General features: G+C 59.2%; 1 protein-coding gene across 1 annotated transcript in view; it reads right to left on the bottom strand.

Annotated features, from left to right (window-relative positions):
• Positions 1–2,466: 2,466 nt before the first annotated feature.
• The window catches only part of LOC119106338 (DNA-directed RNA polymerase, mitochondrial), a 23,736-nt gene continuing 9,845 nt past the window's right edge, over positions 2,467–16,357 (bottom strand). The window contains exons 10-21 of the mRNA XM_037229956.1: positions 15,414–15,635; positions 14,948–15,068; positions 14,244–14,373; positions 13,002–13,093; positions 12,426–12,587; positions 11,122–11,235; positions 9,119–9,364; positions 8,012–8,171; positions 6,729–6,835; positions 5,765–5,946; positions 4,567–4,738; positions 2,467–2,676 (exon numbers count right to left, since the gene is read on the bottom strand). Of these exons, the coding sequence (XP_037085851.1) occupies positions 2,467–2,676; positions 4,567–4,738; positions 5,765–5,946; positions 6,729–6,835; positions 8,012–8,171; positions 9,119–9,364; positions 11,122–11,235; positions 12,426–12,587; positions 13,002–13,093; positions 14,244–14,373; positions 14,948–15,068; positions 15,414–15,635 (1,918 nt within the window). The remainder of the gene's footprint in view (positions 2,677–4,566; positions 4,739–5,764; positions 5,947–6,728; positions 6,836–8,011; positions 8,172–9,118; positions 9,365–11,121; positions 11,236–12,425; positions 12,588–13,001; positions 13,094–14,243; positions 14,374–14,947; positions 15,069–15,413; positions 15,636–16,357) is intronic.

Genomic DNA, 16,357 nt, shown 5'->3' with positions numbered 1-16,357 from the left:
CGTACGTGCCCAGTCGAAAAATTTGCGACATTTGGCGTCAAAGACCTGGTGGAAGAGATTCATCAGATGACGATGGAAGAGATTCATCGGATACTTTGTCCCCTTGATACCATTGGATCCAGGACATACAACCCACGATAATCCGGGGAAGAGGCGTGCCAGAGGCCAGGAGGTGGAGCATGTCGGAGTCGATCGATCAGCCAACGGCAGAACTGAGCGTAGGTTTGAGTGAGTTCCGGGTTCCTGCCCACTATCTGCGTCTCAGACGAGAGCACGCAGTCGCCATGGTAACGTGTCCCGTAGATTACCTACCGGGCTGCATCTCTCTTGGACGGTTTTATTTTAAATCGTTACTTCACTGCCGCCCGATCCCAGTCACTACAACCCGCACCAGTTTATCAGAATGAGATTTGATGTATGACGTTTGGCCGGTGTGCACAACGGCTAGTAATTGACGCTATTTGGCTCACCTTTGACGCGGTCGCTTAGCATGCCAAAACCGTGTCAAATACTAGCCACTGGACACAGTCCACAGCAGACGGCTGCGCCGGGTCGATGCGAATGTGTACTTTCGTGGCCTTTACTTTCGTGGTTGGGGTCCTGTGTCTTCCGGCGCAACCATAACTGACGTGTGAGATTCGGCTGTATGGGCTTGTCACGCATCTTCGACCACCACGGCCCGCTGAATTAAAGTCCAAAACCCCAGAGGGAAGCCACGGCCTAGCCGAAATCTATCAGGACATACTATGGATTATTGAGCTGCTCATCAATGCTATGTGGTTGGAGACGGTGCTATGGCCATGCCAACAGCAACCGCTCTCCGTGCGGCGAAGCGATCAGGAACAACAGCAAAACGATGCCTGTGCTATGTCCTGAGTGGAACAACGTAGCACAAACAGTGCGCCCGAGTGACCTGTGAGTGTCAACAGCTGACAAATGTTACCTGCGGTCCTTCTCCTATTGGTGCGATCAGTCAATGTGACGCCATTGGTGGCAAGGCTTCTGGCGCCAACGGCACCATTTCTTCGCGCAGCAGTGAGCGGAAACCGTTCGTAAATACGAGCGCAGTCAACTTCGTGTTTATTTCGCCGGCTATGACGGGCAACCCGAGCATGGGCCGCAGTGTTCATTATTCAGACGCTGGACCATGAGCATCGCACGACTCAGCGTCTCGAGGGGGTAATCGACGCGCGGAGTGAAGCCAGTGGGAATCCCAGACCATTCTCTGTGTGGCGCTGTGGCTGTTCGCAGAATGTTGCGCACAGCGTTCCCGCTGGGTTGTCCAACGGCCCAAGGAAGCTACAGAACCTAGATGCTCGGCCTCCTGTCTGTTGGCACGCCAGTTAGGTGAAATTGGCGGCGGGAATTGAAGGCAGGCTGCACGTCGCTTGGTCATACCACGAGCCACGTCTCACAGCTTTGTATTGCCACATTATGCATGCCTGTTCGTTCGCAGTGAAATGTCTACGAAGTGTAAGACACTATGGCGACTCCCCGGTCGGGAGGTACCTGTATGACTAGAAACAACCACACACGTGTGCATGGGCGTGTCCGATACTTCCAACGGCCAATCATTGCGATCCGTATGCCCCCCCCCCCCCCCGCCCTCCCCAAAGCACCTCACGCCTCGGCAGGGATGATGCCCAGAAAAAGAGCTCGAAGTGCTCGAGCTGAAACGCATACCTTGACTGCAGACCACACCGCACCTCATCATATCTATGATCGCTACGCTGTTACTGGACTGGCATGTTTGTTCTGCCTCGCACATGGCAAATTACAAAACGTAAAACCAACCAATGCGTTCCAGTTTACAACCGCAACAGACACGTTCGCAACAGACACAGACACAGCTGGGCATCCAGGGGACATAACGGCCAAGTCGTTGGAGCCCTCGACTTTCATGTGACGCGGGCTGGAACCTCTGCTGTACCCAGACCCCTGGGTGTTATGACCCTCACAGCCACCGGCAATCCAGAGACGGCGCGCGAACAGATGTGTCGCTTCCCTTCGGACCGCCGGACACGCGGTCAATATCAAGTACCCCGGAGACCTGCCAGGTCCGACCTACCAGGTCTGACCTAGCAGGTTTGAGCGGAGGGAGCTGATCGCTCAGCCATCATGCCTGTGAGGACCTACCATGACAGGTTCCCCGATTGCCTCAAATAAGACGTCCGATTTCGAACTAACACCGCGTCTCAGCTCCACCAATCTGTAAATGCTCACGCAACTGCCGACACAGCTAAGTTGTTCCACGACACAACGCGGCGTCTCGTCACCAGTGAACACAGTGGATTATGCAGCAACATGCCGGATCAACGGACCACGCCCAACACGCTTGGACAGCTCCCACCATGACTCCCAGCTCCCACACAACCACGACAACAGGCACAGCCCAGTCGCGGGCAGCGCGACAAGCGCCAAGGCTCAGCCGAGAAACACGGCGGCCGGCGACGCGGCCGACGCGGCTCAGCTGAAGAAGTAGACCGACTCGAGCACTCGGCGCAGGTCGAAGTCGCCCTGCTCGGGCACGGCCGCCAGAACGCTGTTGAGGCGGCTGTGCGAGGCCGGCTCCGGCAGCCGGCCATCCGACGGGTAGCCGAACCGGCCCAGCAGGCCCTCGGCCAGCTCCTGCAGAAGCGGCCGGCTGTGCAGCGCCACAAACTGCTCCCGGCACACCTGCGGGCCCGAGCGAGGCACAGGTCACGCCAGCTGGCCGGAAGAGTCACAGGTCACGCCAGCTGGCCGGACAGGCACAGGTCACGCCAGCTGGCTGGACGAGTCACAGAGCCACAACAGCCGGCCGGACGAATCACAAGGTCACGCCAGCTGGCCGGACGAGTCGCAAGGTCACACCAGCTAACCGGATGAATCACAGGTCACGCCAGCTAGCGGATCGAGTCACAGGGTCACACCAGCTGGCCGGAAGAGTTACAGGGTCACATAGCAGGAAGGGCGAGTCACAGGTCACGCCAGCTGGCCCGACGAGTCACGAGGTCACGCCAGCTGTCCGGACGAGTCACAGGGTTACGGTTACATCTGCCAGCCACGCCAAACAGTGGCAGACGCCAATCACTCAGGCAGGCACGGCAAAAGGAGGGCGTGTTTTAGGTTGGTTCTTTTATCTTTGACGTTATTGTTCAAGAGTGCCAGCAAGAAAGGAATTAAGAAAGGAGGAAAGAAAGTAAGGAAGAGAACAAAGAAGGACGGACAGAGGGACAGTTTCTGGGCCATGGTGCAGAAGTTCCTTAGGTTAGGTCAAGTTAGGTTAGATGAGGTCAGGACGGGACGGGACGACATGGGACAGGAAAGGTCGCTACGGCACGGCATGGCATGGCATGGAACGGCGCGGCAGGGCATGGTACGGCACAGCACGGTACGGCACGGCACGGTACGGCACGGCACGGCACGGTACGGCACGGCACGTAACGGAACGGCACATTACGGAACAGAGCGGGACGGGACAGCACGGGACGGAACAGGATGGATATAGTAGAGACTTTGCGCGGCGTCATCTTTTCCGCTGCTGATAGGAACGGACGGGTCTATAGACCGAATGGAGCGCAGCCGGCGGATGAAACTCACACATCCGTGCCATCTAGTGTCCCAAAAGTAAGACATTCCAGAACTATTGAACGATAAACTCCACGTGACGTAAGTATGTGTAAAATTCATCACGTAAAGAAGAAAGCCGCGAAATCATATCCGCAATATTATCGCCACTGTTTTTTACGGATGTAAAGTTACACCCGTACCACACATAATTATCCCAACCACTCGAAGAGAATAACAAGAAGCGTGTCAACATGTGAAACTGTTCTTTACGGAACATATCAGAGGACCCCAGAGTTCTCAAACCACGTCTGGTTTTCAGGCAAGTCCACTTTCGCCTCAGCGGATGCGTCAACAGCAAGAACATCATTGTCTGGGGAAGCAAACGGCCTCAAACGTCGTCGAGAAACCGTTGCATTCTAAAACAGTGACTGCACGTGTTACCTGGGGAAAGTCAGGCATTATCGGACGTTCCTGAAGTGTGACTAACAATAGACAACAATACTACGCGAGACATTTTATGCGTCCTTAAAAAATTTTGGACCCCACTGGGAAGAATACTGAATGACACGAGACGGGAAGAAGGGTTCCAACAGGATGGAGCAGTACCACACAGCGTAAGTTATAAAACAGCGGTTGTCAGCCCACTTCCGGAAGCGTCTCATTTATCTAAAAACTGAAGTTGAAAGGGCCCCTCACTCTTCTGATCTAAGTTTTCTCGACCTCCATCTTTGGTCCTGCTGCAAGCCCAACATGCACAGGAAAGGACCGGTTACCGCGGAACTGAAAACAGCAATACAATACATGCCTACTGCAGATCAGTCTTAGTAGCAGTGTAACTTAGTAACAGTAAATGTCGTCGTACCTCGCCTACAAATCCGCAAGCAGCTATATGGCTCACATTTATCAGTTCAACTAATGGGACGAGAATTATTACGAAAGTTCGCGTTTAAATCCATTTCTGCGACCAACAGCCGAGCGCTGATTTCAGCCAACGCAGCCATTCTCGGCAGGCACCTTGTTCATGGCGTCGACGGAGGCGGCGTGGGTCCAGTAGCAGTCGTGGACGGACACGAAGGTGATGTCAGCATGCTGGCAGTGCAGCGAGGTCAGCATCATGTGTGACGAGTCCAGCGAGTGGATGAAGTTGGGAGGGAAAGCGTTCCGCTGCTTCATGGCGTTTGGCCGGCTGTCGGCACAGATACAGTATGGTTGACTGTCGACACCGGCGACACTGCGACGGTCGATAGACTGTCGACCGCGCTGAGTGCGTTGGTGCGATGTCCTCCGGCCACCTCCGGCCATCCCCGACGTCGCCCACGGAGGCATCCTGACCGTCGCCCGACCAGAGGGGACCTGGCAGGCTCCTGAACTTTTCCTGGAATAACTTGGCAGCCATTCAATCTATCCTTTTCTAGTAGCTAACGCCCACGTTTTTGACCGCACTGACAGCTCCCAGCATTTGCCCGGATAGGTCGCGACCCACGACCCATTTATGAAGGTCACAGTTGGGTCATTCATTCATTCATTCAAGGTCATTATGAAGGTTATAGTTGGGTTTCTCGCTAGGTCGACAACGCATTTCACCTGTTGGCAATTGACAGACTTAATCATTTCATCAATATCGACTTTGACGTCAGTGATGTCGGGTTTTATTATGCCTGGGTTTTGGATCCAGGCCATCACAGGTCATACTAGGTCAAATCCGTCCAAAAGTTTTTATACGCGACTTATGACACCTGCACTTGCTCGAAAGCAAGCTTGCCAATCTCAAGAGCGTTTTCGCCTCAAATTCGACCCGGTCATTCGGCTGTGGTGGCCTGTTACGGCAAGAGGTCTCACTGTCAGGTGGCTGACAATATTAGGCAAAAAGGAACCACACCCACATGGAAGCCGTGGGCGGCAAGCTACGGTACTACAAGGTGCAAATAGGTGTCATAAGTCGACGTAAGAAGCGTGGACTTGAAAGTCAGTGCTCTAAGATCACGTAAAAGTATGAGCCCCATGCTACGGAGTAACACGATTAGGCAGGAAAGACAACAACCGGGGAGAACCAGGCTGGAACGCTTAACAGGCGTAAGCCGCATAGACCCACGCTTTGGTCCCGCATTCAGCAGCTAAAAGTAGCCCAAGGCAATGGTCTGACGCGACCTGAATTCAGCCACTTCCTGGTACGCCCCGACTACACAGGGGGGGGGGGGGGGGGGTTACTCACTCGTAGGCCTCGTGGTAGAAGTGGGGCGAGCTCATGCGACCCGTGTCGCCGAGCGGCCGGCTGGCCGGCTTGTTGTTTTGCCGGAAGTAGGGCTGGACGACGGGCAGGCCGAGCGGCGTCACCCACTCCACCGACTCGCCGCGCACCGACGACACGACGCGCGCGCACTCGGTGAACCAGTCCTGCCGCGACGGGAGCCGCTCAGGCGCGTGTCGTGTGCGTCACATAGCCGGCGGCACGCGGTCACAGCCGACCCACCCGAGGCGACTCGGGTGCGCCGCTCAACAGGTCCTGGACGTCCGCTCATCGGTGCCACGGCCTGGGGGGCTCGTCAAATCCGACACACAGTCTGGGGGGGGGGGGGCTCGTCCCATCCCACACACAGCCTGGGGGGCTCGTCAAATCCGACACACAGTCTGGGGGGGGGGGGGGGGCTCGTCCCATCCCACACACAGTCTGGGGGCTCGTCCAATCCGACAACATCCGCCGAACGGCACCTCGCTTTGTAGCAAAGCTGCGAGGGAGCTCGAGGCTGAAGCAAAGCATACGGAACATCCACAAAGTCATACACATCACAACGCACAACGCATGATGCTTCTTCCATGAAGCATCAAGCGATCACGTATAGAATTTTGAGCACCAAACGCCCCCGCCCAGGGCGAATGGGTGACGCCGTTAGCGCCACCCCCGCGTCATGTCACAGCCAATTAGTGACGTCAACGGGTCGCGGGGCCCACGGTCAGTGGCGGGCGGGCGGGCTAGCAGTGGTTGTCGATTCAAATTTACGCTGAGGCTGCCTTCGTGTCATAGGTCGCAGTACTCATACTTCGAACCAATGGAACGTTCCGAGTGACCAAGCCCGTGTGAGTTAGCTCCCTGAACAGGGCCCTACCCGACCTCTCCCGACCGCTTCCACTCCACTCGGGGATCCCTGTACTCTCCTTGAACTCGTTGGCACTCTTACCTGGATCTCCTTGGCGGCAGTGAACATCTGCTGCAGGCTCAGGAACGTGCGCGTCACCAGGTAGAGGGAGCCCTGCCACACGTGCTCTTTCGGGAAGTCCGGGATATCTGCGGCCGGGGGGAGCGTCAGTCAGAGGCGGCCGGAGGAGCGTCAGTCACAGGCGGCCGGGGGAACGTCAGTCAGAGGTGACCGGGGGAGCGTCAGTCACAGGCGGCCGGGGGAGCGTCAGTCAGAGGCGGCCGGGGGAGCGTCAGTCACAGGCGGCCGGAGGAGGGTCAGTCAGAGGCGGCCGGGGGAGCGGCAGTCAGAGGCGGCCGGAGGAGCGGCAGTCAGAGGCGGCCGGGGGAGCGTCAGTCAGAGGCGGCCGGGGGAGCGTCAGTCAGAGGCGGCCGGAGGAGCGGCAGTCAGAGGAGACCGGAGGAGCGGCAGTCAGAGGAGACCGGAGGAGCGGCAGTCAGAGGCGGCCGGGGGAGCGTCAGTCAGAGGCGGCCGGAGGAGCGGCAGTCAGAGGCGGCCGGGGGAGCGGCAGTCAGAGGCGGCCGGGGGAGCGTCAGTCAGAGGCGGCCGGAGGAGCGGCAGTCAGAGGCGGCCGGGGGAGCGTCAGTCAGAGGCGGCCGGAGGAGCGGCAGTCAGAGGAGACCGGAGGAGCGGCAGTCAGAGGAGACCGGAGGAGCGGCAGTCAGAGACGGCCGGGGGGGGGGGGGGGGGCGTTAGTCAGAGGCGGCCGGACAACGCCGAGTCCACCCATGCACTTAGATAGCTGACGCGCAGACAAACCATCACGCCCATGGCAGCGCCACCAACGCCAGAGTAACACCGAATACAGGCACACATGTTTCAATCCCACTCAAACCGCTCCAACAGAGCATAGTATGATTGAATGGAACGAAGCTTGGGCCAGGTTAGCGAAGGCAGACGTACAGCAATTACTCCTTGGGCACGTGATACATCCCCATTTGAAGTACGTGGCCAAGCGTCTTGTCGGAGATCTGATTATGAGACTCACATGCACGCTCAGGAAAGTGTGCCCAGTCTGTTCCTGTACATTTGCAGTAGTGTACTCCTGCTCCATACGGGTTTACAGCCTATTTTATCTGGCTCCAATCTTCGGTCCAGCCCAGCCCAGCCCAGCCCAGCCCGTCGCTAGTTAGTTATTGGGCTTTCGGGCGCTATGACTGCAGGGCCATTTATTGTCCATCTTGGTCATGACTGCCAGCAGCGGTGCAGCAGCGCAGTACAGCTCTGCCTGAGCCGCCCCGCCGGCGCCGGCGACGGCGACTCACTGTTGAGCTGTTTGGCGATCTGCAGGCGAGCGCCGTAGCGTGTGACGCCGTACACGGTGGTCATGACCGTCTGCTTGACGACCTTGCGGCGCACGAAGCCGTCGAGCGCGGCCGCGATCGGCAGGCCCTCGCTGGCGTCCTTCTGGCGCTGCTGCTCCACCTGGCGACCCCGCGCGCCGTCACCGCCGGCACTGCCCCGGCCTGAGGCGGAGGCGGCCGCGGCGCGGGCCGGCCGGCGCCGCTGGGGACACACCGACAACGCCCCCGCCGGAGGCGGAGGCGGCCGCGACACAGACCGGCCGGCGTCGCTGGGGGACACACCGACACCGTCCCACTTCATATCAGCAAGAAAGGCTTTGAGCCCTGTTTTTTTTTTTTGCATTATGGGTTCAGAGTTCTTATGCTGACATTTATCAATTCCGGGAAGCACTGGTCAAACGTAATCAAGCAAACATTGGTTATATTGTCAATATTTAATTTCACGAGGTGAGCATGATCAAAAGGGACAGGATGTGAGTTTAACACGGCTTTACCTTTCGCTCGTGATTGGAGGCACAGTGTGAAACTAAAATATTGACCACCTAACCAATGTTCTCTTGATAACGTCATTTAACCGGTACCTGCTGGTTGATATACTGCGGGTCAATAGCTACCAGCAAAAGAAGCCCGAACTCACAATCTCGTCCGCCTCTGTAGGGAGCTGTCGCCTGATTCAGTAATGCTTGGCCCAGCAAGGATGGCTGGATGTAAAGCACACTCCATGTCACCCTACCGTAGAATTCTGCTGGTTATAGGTGACAACACACGCCACAGCGAAAATGAATTATTTCAGTCGCTCTCGCCGAATTGTTGCTTTCCATGGAAGCGAGCCTTTGGCATGGTTTACGCCTGGCATCTCGCGGCGAAACATTGCTCACTCACGGTCCTCCGGGCGACCAGCACACCTAGCTGGTCGTCATGGGATCCTGCGCGAGGCAGGACCACTGTGTTGTCGCAGTGAACACTGCCCCACCCCTGTACTGTGTGGGATCTCCACTACGCCGTGCTATCCTAGGGTTCGGCTGTGCGGTCGGTACAGTCTGCCTGCGTGACGTGTGGGCGCCTCACCAGCACGGCCACGCCGCTGTAGACGTCCTGCGGCCGGTCGGCCGGCGCCAGGTTGACGCTGGCAGCGCCGGCCGTGTCGCGGCCCAGCGCCGCGTAGTGCTGCAGCCCGTTACAGGAGCCGTCCTGGTGGACGGGCAGGTGGCTGACGAAGGCGGTCGGCTCGGCCGAGCGCAGCGCGGCGGCCAGCTCCTGACAGGAGGCCAGCGTCTGCCACGGCTCCTCCGAGCGCCGCCACCAGCCTCGGCCCTGGCGTGCCGGGGACAGATGCGTCACGGACCGAGGACCGACACACAGGCAGGGCAGAGGACAGACGTCACGGGCCGAGGACTAACACACGGACAGGGCAGAGGACAGACGTCACGGACCGAGGACCAACACACAGACAGGGCAGAGGACGGACGTCGCGGGCCGAGGACTAACACACGGACAGGGCAGAGGACAGACGTCACGGACCGAGGACCAACACACGGACAGAGCAGAGGACAGACGTCACTGGCCGAGGACCAACACACAGACAGGGCAGAGGACAGACGTCACGGACCGAGGACCAACACACAGACAGGGCAGAGGACAGACGTCACGGACCGAGGACCAACACACAGACAGGGCAGAGGACGGACGTCACGGACCGAAGACCAACACACGGACAGGGCAGAGGACAGACGTCACGGACCGAAGACCAACACACGGACAGGGCAGAGGACAGACGTCACGGACCGAATACCAACACACGGACAGGGCAGAGGGCAGGCGTCACGGGCCGGGGACCAACACACGGACAGGGCAGAGGACAGACGTCACGGACCGAGGACCAACACACGGGCAGGGCAGAGGACGGACGTCACGGACCGAGGACCAACACACGGACAGGGCAGAGGACAGACGTCACGGACCGAGGACCAACACACGGACAGGGCAGAGGACAGACGTCACGGACCGAGGACCAACACACGGACAGGGCAGAGGACGGACGTCACGGACCGAGGAACAACACACGGGCAGGGCAGAGGGTAGACGTCGCGGGCCGAGGACCAACACACGGAAAGGGCAGAGGACGGACGTCACGGACCGAGGGCCAACACACGGACAGGGCAGAGGACAGACGTCACGGGCCGGGGACCAACACACGGACAGGGTAGAGGACAGACGTCCCAGACCGAGGACCAAGACATGGACAGGGCAGAGGACAGACGCATCACGGACCGAGGGCCAACACACGGACAGGGCAGGGGACAGACGCATCACGGAACGAGGACCAACACACGGACAGGGCAGAGGACGGACGTCACGGGCCGAGGACCAACACACGGACAGGATAGAGGACAGACGTCACGGACCGAGGACCAACACGGGCAAAGCAGAGGACAGACGTCACGGGCCGAGGACCAGCAGACGGGCAGAGGGCTGAAGACCAACACACGGACAGAGCAGAGGACAGACGTCACGGGTCGAGGACCAACACACGGACAGGGCAGAGAACACACGGGCCGAGTACCAACACACGGACAAGACAAAGGTCTCGTCGGCAAGTTGTTATTGCAAGGTCTCGTCGACAAAGTCGGAGACGTGGGCTCTCACGCTGCCGACCCTTGGCAGGGCAGGTGGGGCGGTCGGACGGACTGACTCGGGTCACCAGCCGCAAGCCCTTCGCACGGAGGGCACCACACCGCAGTGATGTGCAGTTCGCACAACACCCGATGTCCGAGCTGGCAGCACGTTTCCGTGCCACCGGCCGGCGACCGGCGCCCTCCAGAGCGCCCCTCACCGTCAGCGGCCGGCGACCGGCACCCTGCAGAGCGCCCCTCACCGTCAGCGGCCGGCGCCCTGCAGAGCGCCCCTCACCGTCAGCGGCCGGCGACCGGCGCCCTCCAGAGCGCCCCTCACCGTCAGCGGTCGGCGACCGGCACCCTGCAGAGCGCCCCTCACCGTCAGCGGCCGGCGACCGGCGCCCTGCGGAGCGCCCCTCACCGTCAGCGGCCGGCGCCCTCCAGAGCGCCCCTCACCGTCAGCGGCCGGTCGGCCGAGTCCAGAACGTCGTCCAGAACCTCGTCGCAGTAGCGCAGCCGCTCCGACGTCGGCTCCCGCTTCTTCACGCCCGTCAGGTTTATCAGGTGCACCTGAGACGCACGCGAACGTCGACACGGTGCCCACCAAGAGACACGGCGGCTACGAGTCCGGACCGCGAGGTTTACTGGCGCTGTGAGCCCCGGCGACGAGGTGGATGTGGCTTCTCTGACGATGCAGAACTGGGGATCGGGCTTGACGTATGTTTTGGACAAGAACCGCATTCGAAGTACCTTTCAGTCAAACAATCACGTAGTTTGGAAACATTTGGTGTTGTCATATGCATGTCGGATTATTGCCGAATGCAAATGGAGCGGTGCAAGTTAACAGAATCCAGAGCAAATCGACTGACAACAAAATCACTTGATACCCGAGGCACTGTTGGCGGAGGTGTTTATTAACATCGCGATGTTGCTTCGGGACCGCGATATTGTTTCGTCCTCAGATCCATTTCTACCCACCTACGCACTATTTCCCGTCATTGAGAACACCACCTAACAACTTCCAATAATTTTTAGCTTCATTGCAACAGCTTATGCCATCAGCTCTGTTTTATCATGCTTGAGGAATTCTTGATTAAGAATGGCGTGCTGCCGGGCAGACATATGACCGCATCCTAAGAATAACTTCAGAAGACCATAGAATGCAATGTTTTAAGGATTCTAGGATTTTCGGTGACTTACGACACATGTATGCTTCCAGGACGGCATGTTCCACAGGACTTCATTACAACAGTCACACCGTACGTCTGACCAGCAGCAGCAGCCACCCACCCCGCCACCTGCTGACCTTGAGCCGGTCGAGTCCCTTCCGACCAGCAGCAGCACACACCCACCCCCACCACGTGCTGACCTTGAGCCAGTCGAGTCCCTTCTGATCAGCAGCAGACACCCACCCCCACCACCTGCTGATCTTGAACCAGTCGAGTCCCTTCCGACCAGCAGCAGCATACACCCACCCCCCACCGCGTGCTGACCTTGAGCCAGTCGAGTCCCCTCTGACCAGCAGCAGCAGACACCCAGCCCCCAGCCCCACCACGTGCTGACCTTGAGCCACTCGAGTCCCCTCTGACCAGCAGCAGCAGACACCCAGCCCCACCACGTACTGACCTTGAGCCAGTCGAGCCCCTTCCGACCAGCAGCAGACACCCAGCCCCCAGCCCCGCCACGTGCTGACCTTGAGCCAGTCGAGCCCCTTCCGACCAGCAGCAGACACCCAGACCCCAGCCCCATCACGTGCTGACCTTGAGCCAGTCGAGCCCCTTCTGACCGAGCGGCTTGCCCCGGGCGAACTTGAGCAGCGAGCGCGACAGGTCGGAGCCCAGGTGGCTGAGGTGGGGCGGGCAGGGGTAGGCGCGCCCGCGGAAGTCCACCGTGTGTGGCAGCCACAGCACGCGCTCGCGAAACTGCCGCAGGCGCGGGCAGGTCAGCAAACGCTGACCGGCTGGCAGTCACGTGGCAGGACAGCACACCGTCGGAGCACGTTTGAGCGACGGACAGTCCGTTTAGTGCAGTAGTCATGCACGCAACACAAGCACACGGGTATTGTTCCACGCACCACTTCAGCAGGCTTTGATCGCGTTGTAACATAAGGCTGTCATGGTATATGTTTATACTGCGTTCGAGACGAATGCGCCCAGTGCCGCAACACACCCACGCACGCACCGGCAGCTGTTTCGTAAGGCCCAAAGTGAGCGGAGCCTAAGCGGGACAACTTCGGCAGCGTCCCGACAAACACACACGAGTAGCTACGCGTAACCCTGACCCGGGGTGGACGCTGTCGCGGCGGGCGTGATCACGAGCAAGGTGCATCGACTCACGTGATTGGCCAGACTGAGTTTGTAGAGCGCGTCGCACCAGAGGCTGAACTGCTCCGCTTTTCGGCGACTCATCTGAGCCCGCTGCTGCTTCACTGTCGGGGCGCAGCAGGTCAAATGGAGGTCACAGGTCAAAAGCTCGGCGTACGTCATACGGAACAGACGCTTCTTCCAGCCACGCAGGCACACACCTGTTGGCCACTTTCAGGACAAACTAGATGACTTGACGTGGTCACGAAAGCTTCAAGCGCGTTAGGGCACGGACAAGTACCCATTTATTAACAGACGTGGAAGATTATAGGATTAGATCCTGTTGGTTTGTAAAACTTCCTTTTCGCTAGCCATTGCCATTTTGCGGGGCTACAATTCAGCACTGTTTTCGCTTTAGCACACGCCCTAAGAGCGGCTAGCCCTCTTCGTAACCGCATTCCAGCGGTACCACAACGCATGGCAGGAAGGCGTCGTGAAACCATGCGAGAGGTGGGAAATGGGAACATGTCCGGTGATCCGATGATTTCTGACTTTGCTGACGTCAACTCCATGACGCCAACTCCGGGGTCACGTCCGAAAGCTAAATCAATTGACCAAATGAGGATCCAACATTTCGGTGCGTGACTGACGGCACGTATAGTGGCATTCATCAGCCCTGAAAAACCAGTTCATTGGATTTCCAGGAAGATCCACGACGGTGCATGCCGTTCGTTTCGTGTCAGTTTTCTTCTTGGTGTTCTTGGTGTTCCTCGGAGCTGGCGGCCGCATAAATTGGAAAAATCAGATTTGGCGAGACGTGAAATGAAATGACCAGCCCGTTGTCGGGCCATCGACAGGAAGCCCCACAGTGAGGTACGGGCTAATCCGCAGCTCGGCCGGTACATCAGCTGGGCGCGCCACGTGGTGCAAGGCGCCAGCGTGGCATTCAGTGACAGAGAATGTCCGTGATGGAAACAATCCTGATGATGATGATGATGACGATGACGGCGATAATTTGGGTTTCGGAGCGCGCCGACTGCGTTGGTGTCATACAACCGCAAGTTGTGTGTAATAAGGGCAATGCCTAGACCACTGATCCCCCACGCCAGAAGTGTTCAGACGAGAAGCGCGTACACCCGACCGTGCTGGCCGCGCGGCCCGAGTGGCCAGCAGCGTCCGGAGGCGCGCAGGGTTGCCGCCAGCCGCGTGACGGCCCGCCAGCGTCGGCCGGGGCTCGACGGCCCGGCGCCGGCCCCGGGCCGCGCACACTCCTACCCTGGTGCTTCTCGGCGGGCGTCATGGTGCTGTCCAGCGTAGGCAGCGGCGGCAGCTGCGTCACCGGCGCCGGGATGTCCAGCTCGGCACAGCCGTTGTTGTTGAATAAGTGCAGCACGACGTCCAGCACCTGGCGGCAGTCAGCGCCCGTCAAACACTAAGCGCCCGCTCCGCAGCGTACGCCGGGCGACGAGCGCACAGATAGAGGCATGAGCGGATACAACGGGGCCAACTGGGCCATGCCCCCCCCCCCCCCTCTGCAAGATGACCTAACTTGGGTGAAAATGACACATTTCTGGGCTCACCTTGCCGAACATCTTAACAAATTTTGCGACGGGAAGTTCGTTTCGAACGCTCCTGGAGGTCAAAGGGCGCCAAGAGCCAAATCTGAGTTTTTTGCCACCTTTGGCACTAAGGACGATTTTTCAATTTTTGTCCCCTCCCAACCCGGGGACGACCCCCAACGCGGCATTCTGGGTCCGCTCTAGGTCAGAGGACACCGGCGGCGCACGGACCAGCTCTGAGACACAGCGGGGTGGCCTCTCCAAGTCTAACTCCGAGACGCAGCGGGGTGGCCCCCCAAGTCTAGCCCTGAGACGCAGCGGGGTGGCCTCCCAAGTCCAGCTCTGAGACACAATGGGGTAGCCCCTCCAAAGCCAGCTCTGAGACACAGCTGGATAGCCTCTCCAGGTCAGCAGCCTCGCCTGCTGGTTGATGATCCAGGGGACGGCTCCCAGCTGGTTCAGCGAGTCCAGCACCGGATACAGCTGCTGGGTGGGCGTCTCCTCCAGCCGCTTCAGCTGCGAGCTCGCCTGGCCAGACGCCCTGGCGGCCGCAGCAGACGGCTGTCAGTGCGGTACGGTCGGCAGCGCGAACTGGCCGCAGTGCCGTCCAGCCCCGCGTCAACGCCACAGTGCCGTCTGGGCCACGACACAAACAATGGTTAAATCTAGCCCAGAGTCTCTGTGGCTTTGTCTAGCTAAATCAGCGTATTGTTCTCAAAAATGTTTGCTGCCTCCAAAAATGGTATGCATTGTGTTGCCACCACGTCCGCCAACACGATGGTGACGGCTGCTGGCGGGACAGGAGCGGCCCGAACGCACACCAAACGAGCCCAGCACCGCTCTCCGCAGCAGAGCAGCTCCCCGTGCGGCGGGCTCACCGCCTCACCTGATGCGCATCAGCGGCGACGAGGACATGAGGTAGCCGCCGGAGCGCGCCGACACCCAGGGCAGCGGCGGCGACACCATCGGCACCAGGTTCGTGTCGAACGTGATCTGGTGGCGGCGCGTGGCCCGGTACAGGCGCGCCAGCGCCGGGTGCGGCTTTACTACCTCCCGGTGACGGGCGCCGTCCTGGCGGAACACCGTGTAGAACGCCGGGATCGGGTGCCTGCCGGGCGGAGGCACCATGTCAGAGAGTTTTCCCCGCGGCGAAACGCTGTCCGACGCTGTCTGCCGGGCGAGGACATGCTCTCGAAGGCTGTCTGGTAAGCGGTCTGGTGGAGCCATACTGTCAGAGGCCACCTGGCCAGAGAAAGAGCCCAACTGCCATATTCGCAGCTGGCAGGAAGGGTTAGCACAACGTTATCTGTGATGATGCGTGGAAGAGGCGGCGATGACAAGAAACAGCAGTCAATGCCACAGAGGGACCGAAATCAGTGAACATAACGGATCAATATTCATGCACCACCAATCTCACAGGAGACGAGTGACGTAGTCCCAGAAGTGTAATCGCTGCGACACAGGTGACACAGCGCGGCACACCGGCCGAACAGGCGACGTAGCGCGACACACTGACCGAACACGCGACACAGCTCGGCACACTGACGGAACAGGCAACACAGCGCGGCACACTGACGAGCGGGCGACACAGCGCAGCATACTGACGAGCGAGCGACACAGCGCAGCATATTGAAGAGCGGGCGACACATCGTGGCACACTGCCGAACAGATGACACAGCGCGGCACAATGCCGAACAGGCGACACAAGCGCGACACACTGACCGAACAGGCGACACAGTTCGGCACACTGACCGAACAGACGACACAGCGCGGCACACTGGCTCTTTGCGCTGGCTAGACATGACATAACATGGCATGACACGAGGCAAT

The sequence above is a fragment of the Pollicipes pollicipes genome, unplaced genomic scaffold, assembly GCF_011947565.3.
Source record: "Pollicipes pollicipes isolate AB1234 unplaced genomic scaffold, Ppol_2.1 Scaffold_6138;HRSCAF=7277_pilon_pilon_pilon, whole genome shotgun sequence".
NCBI lineage: Eukaryota > Metazoa > Arthropoda > Thecostraca > Pollicipedomorpha > Pollicipedidae > Pollicipes > Pollicipes pollicipes.
The sequence above is the reverse complement of the archived record's forward strand: the minus strand, read 5'-3'. Positions and strand labels throughout refer to the sequence as shown.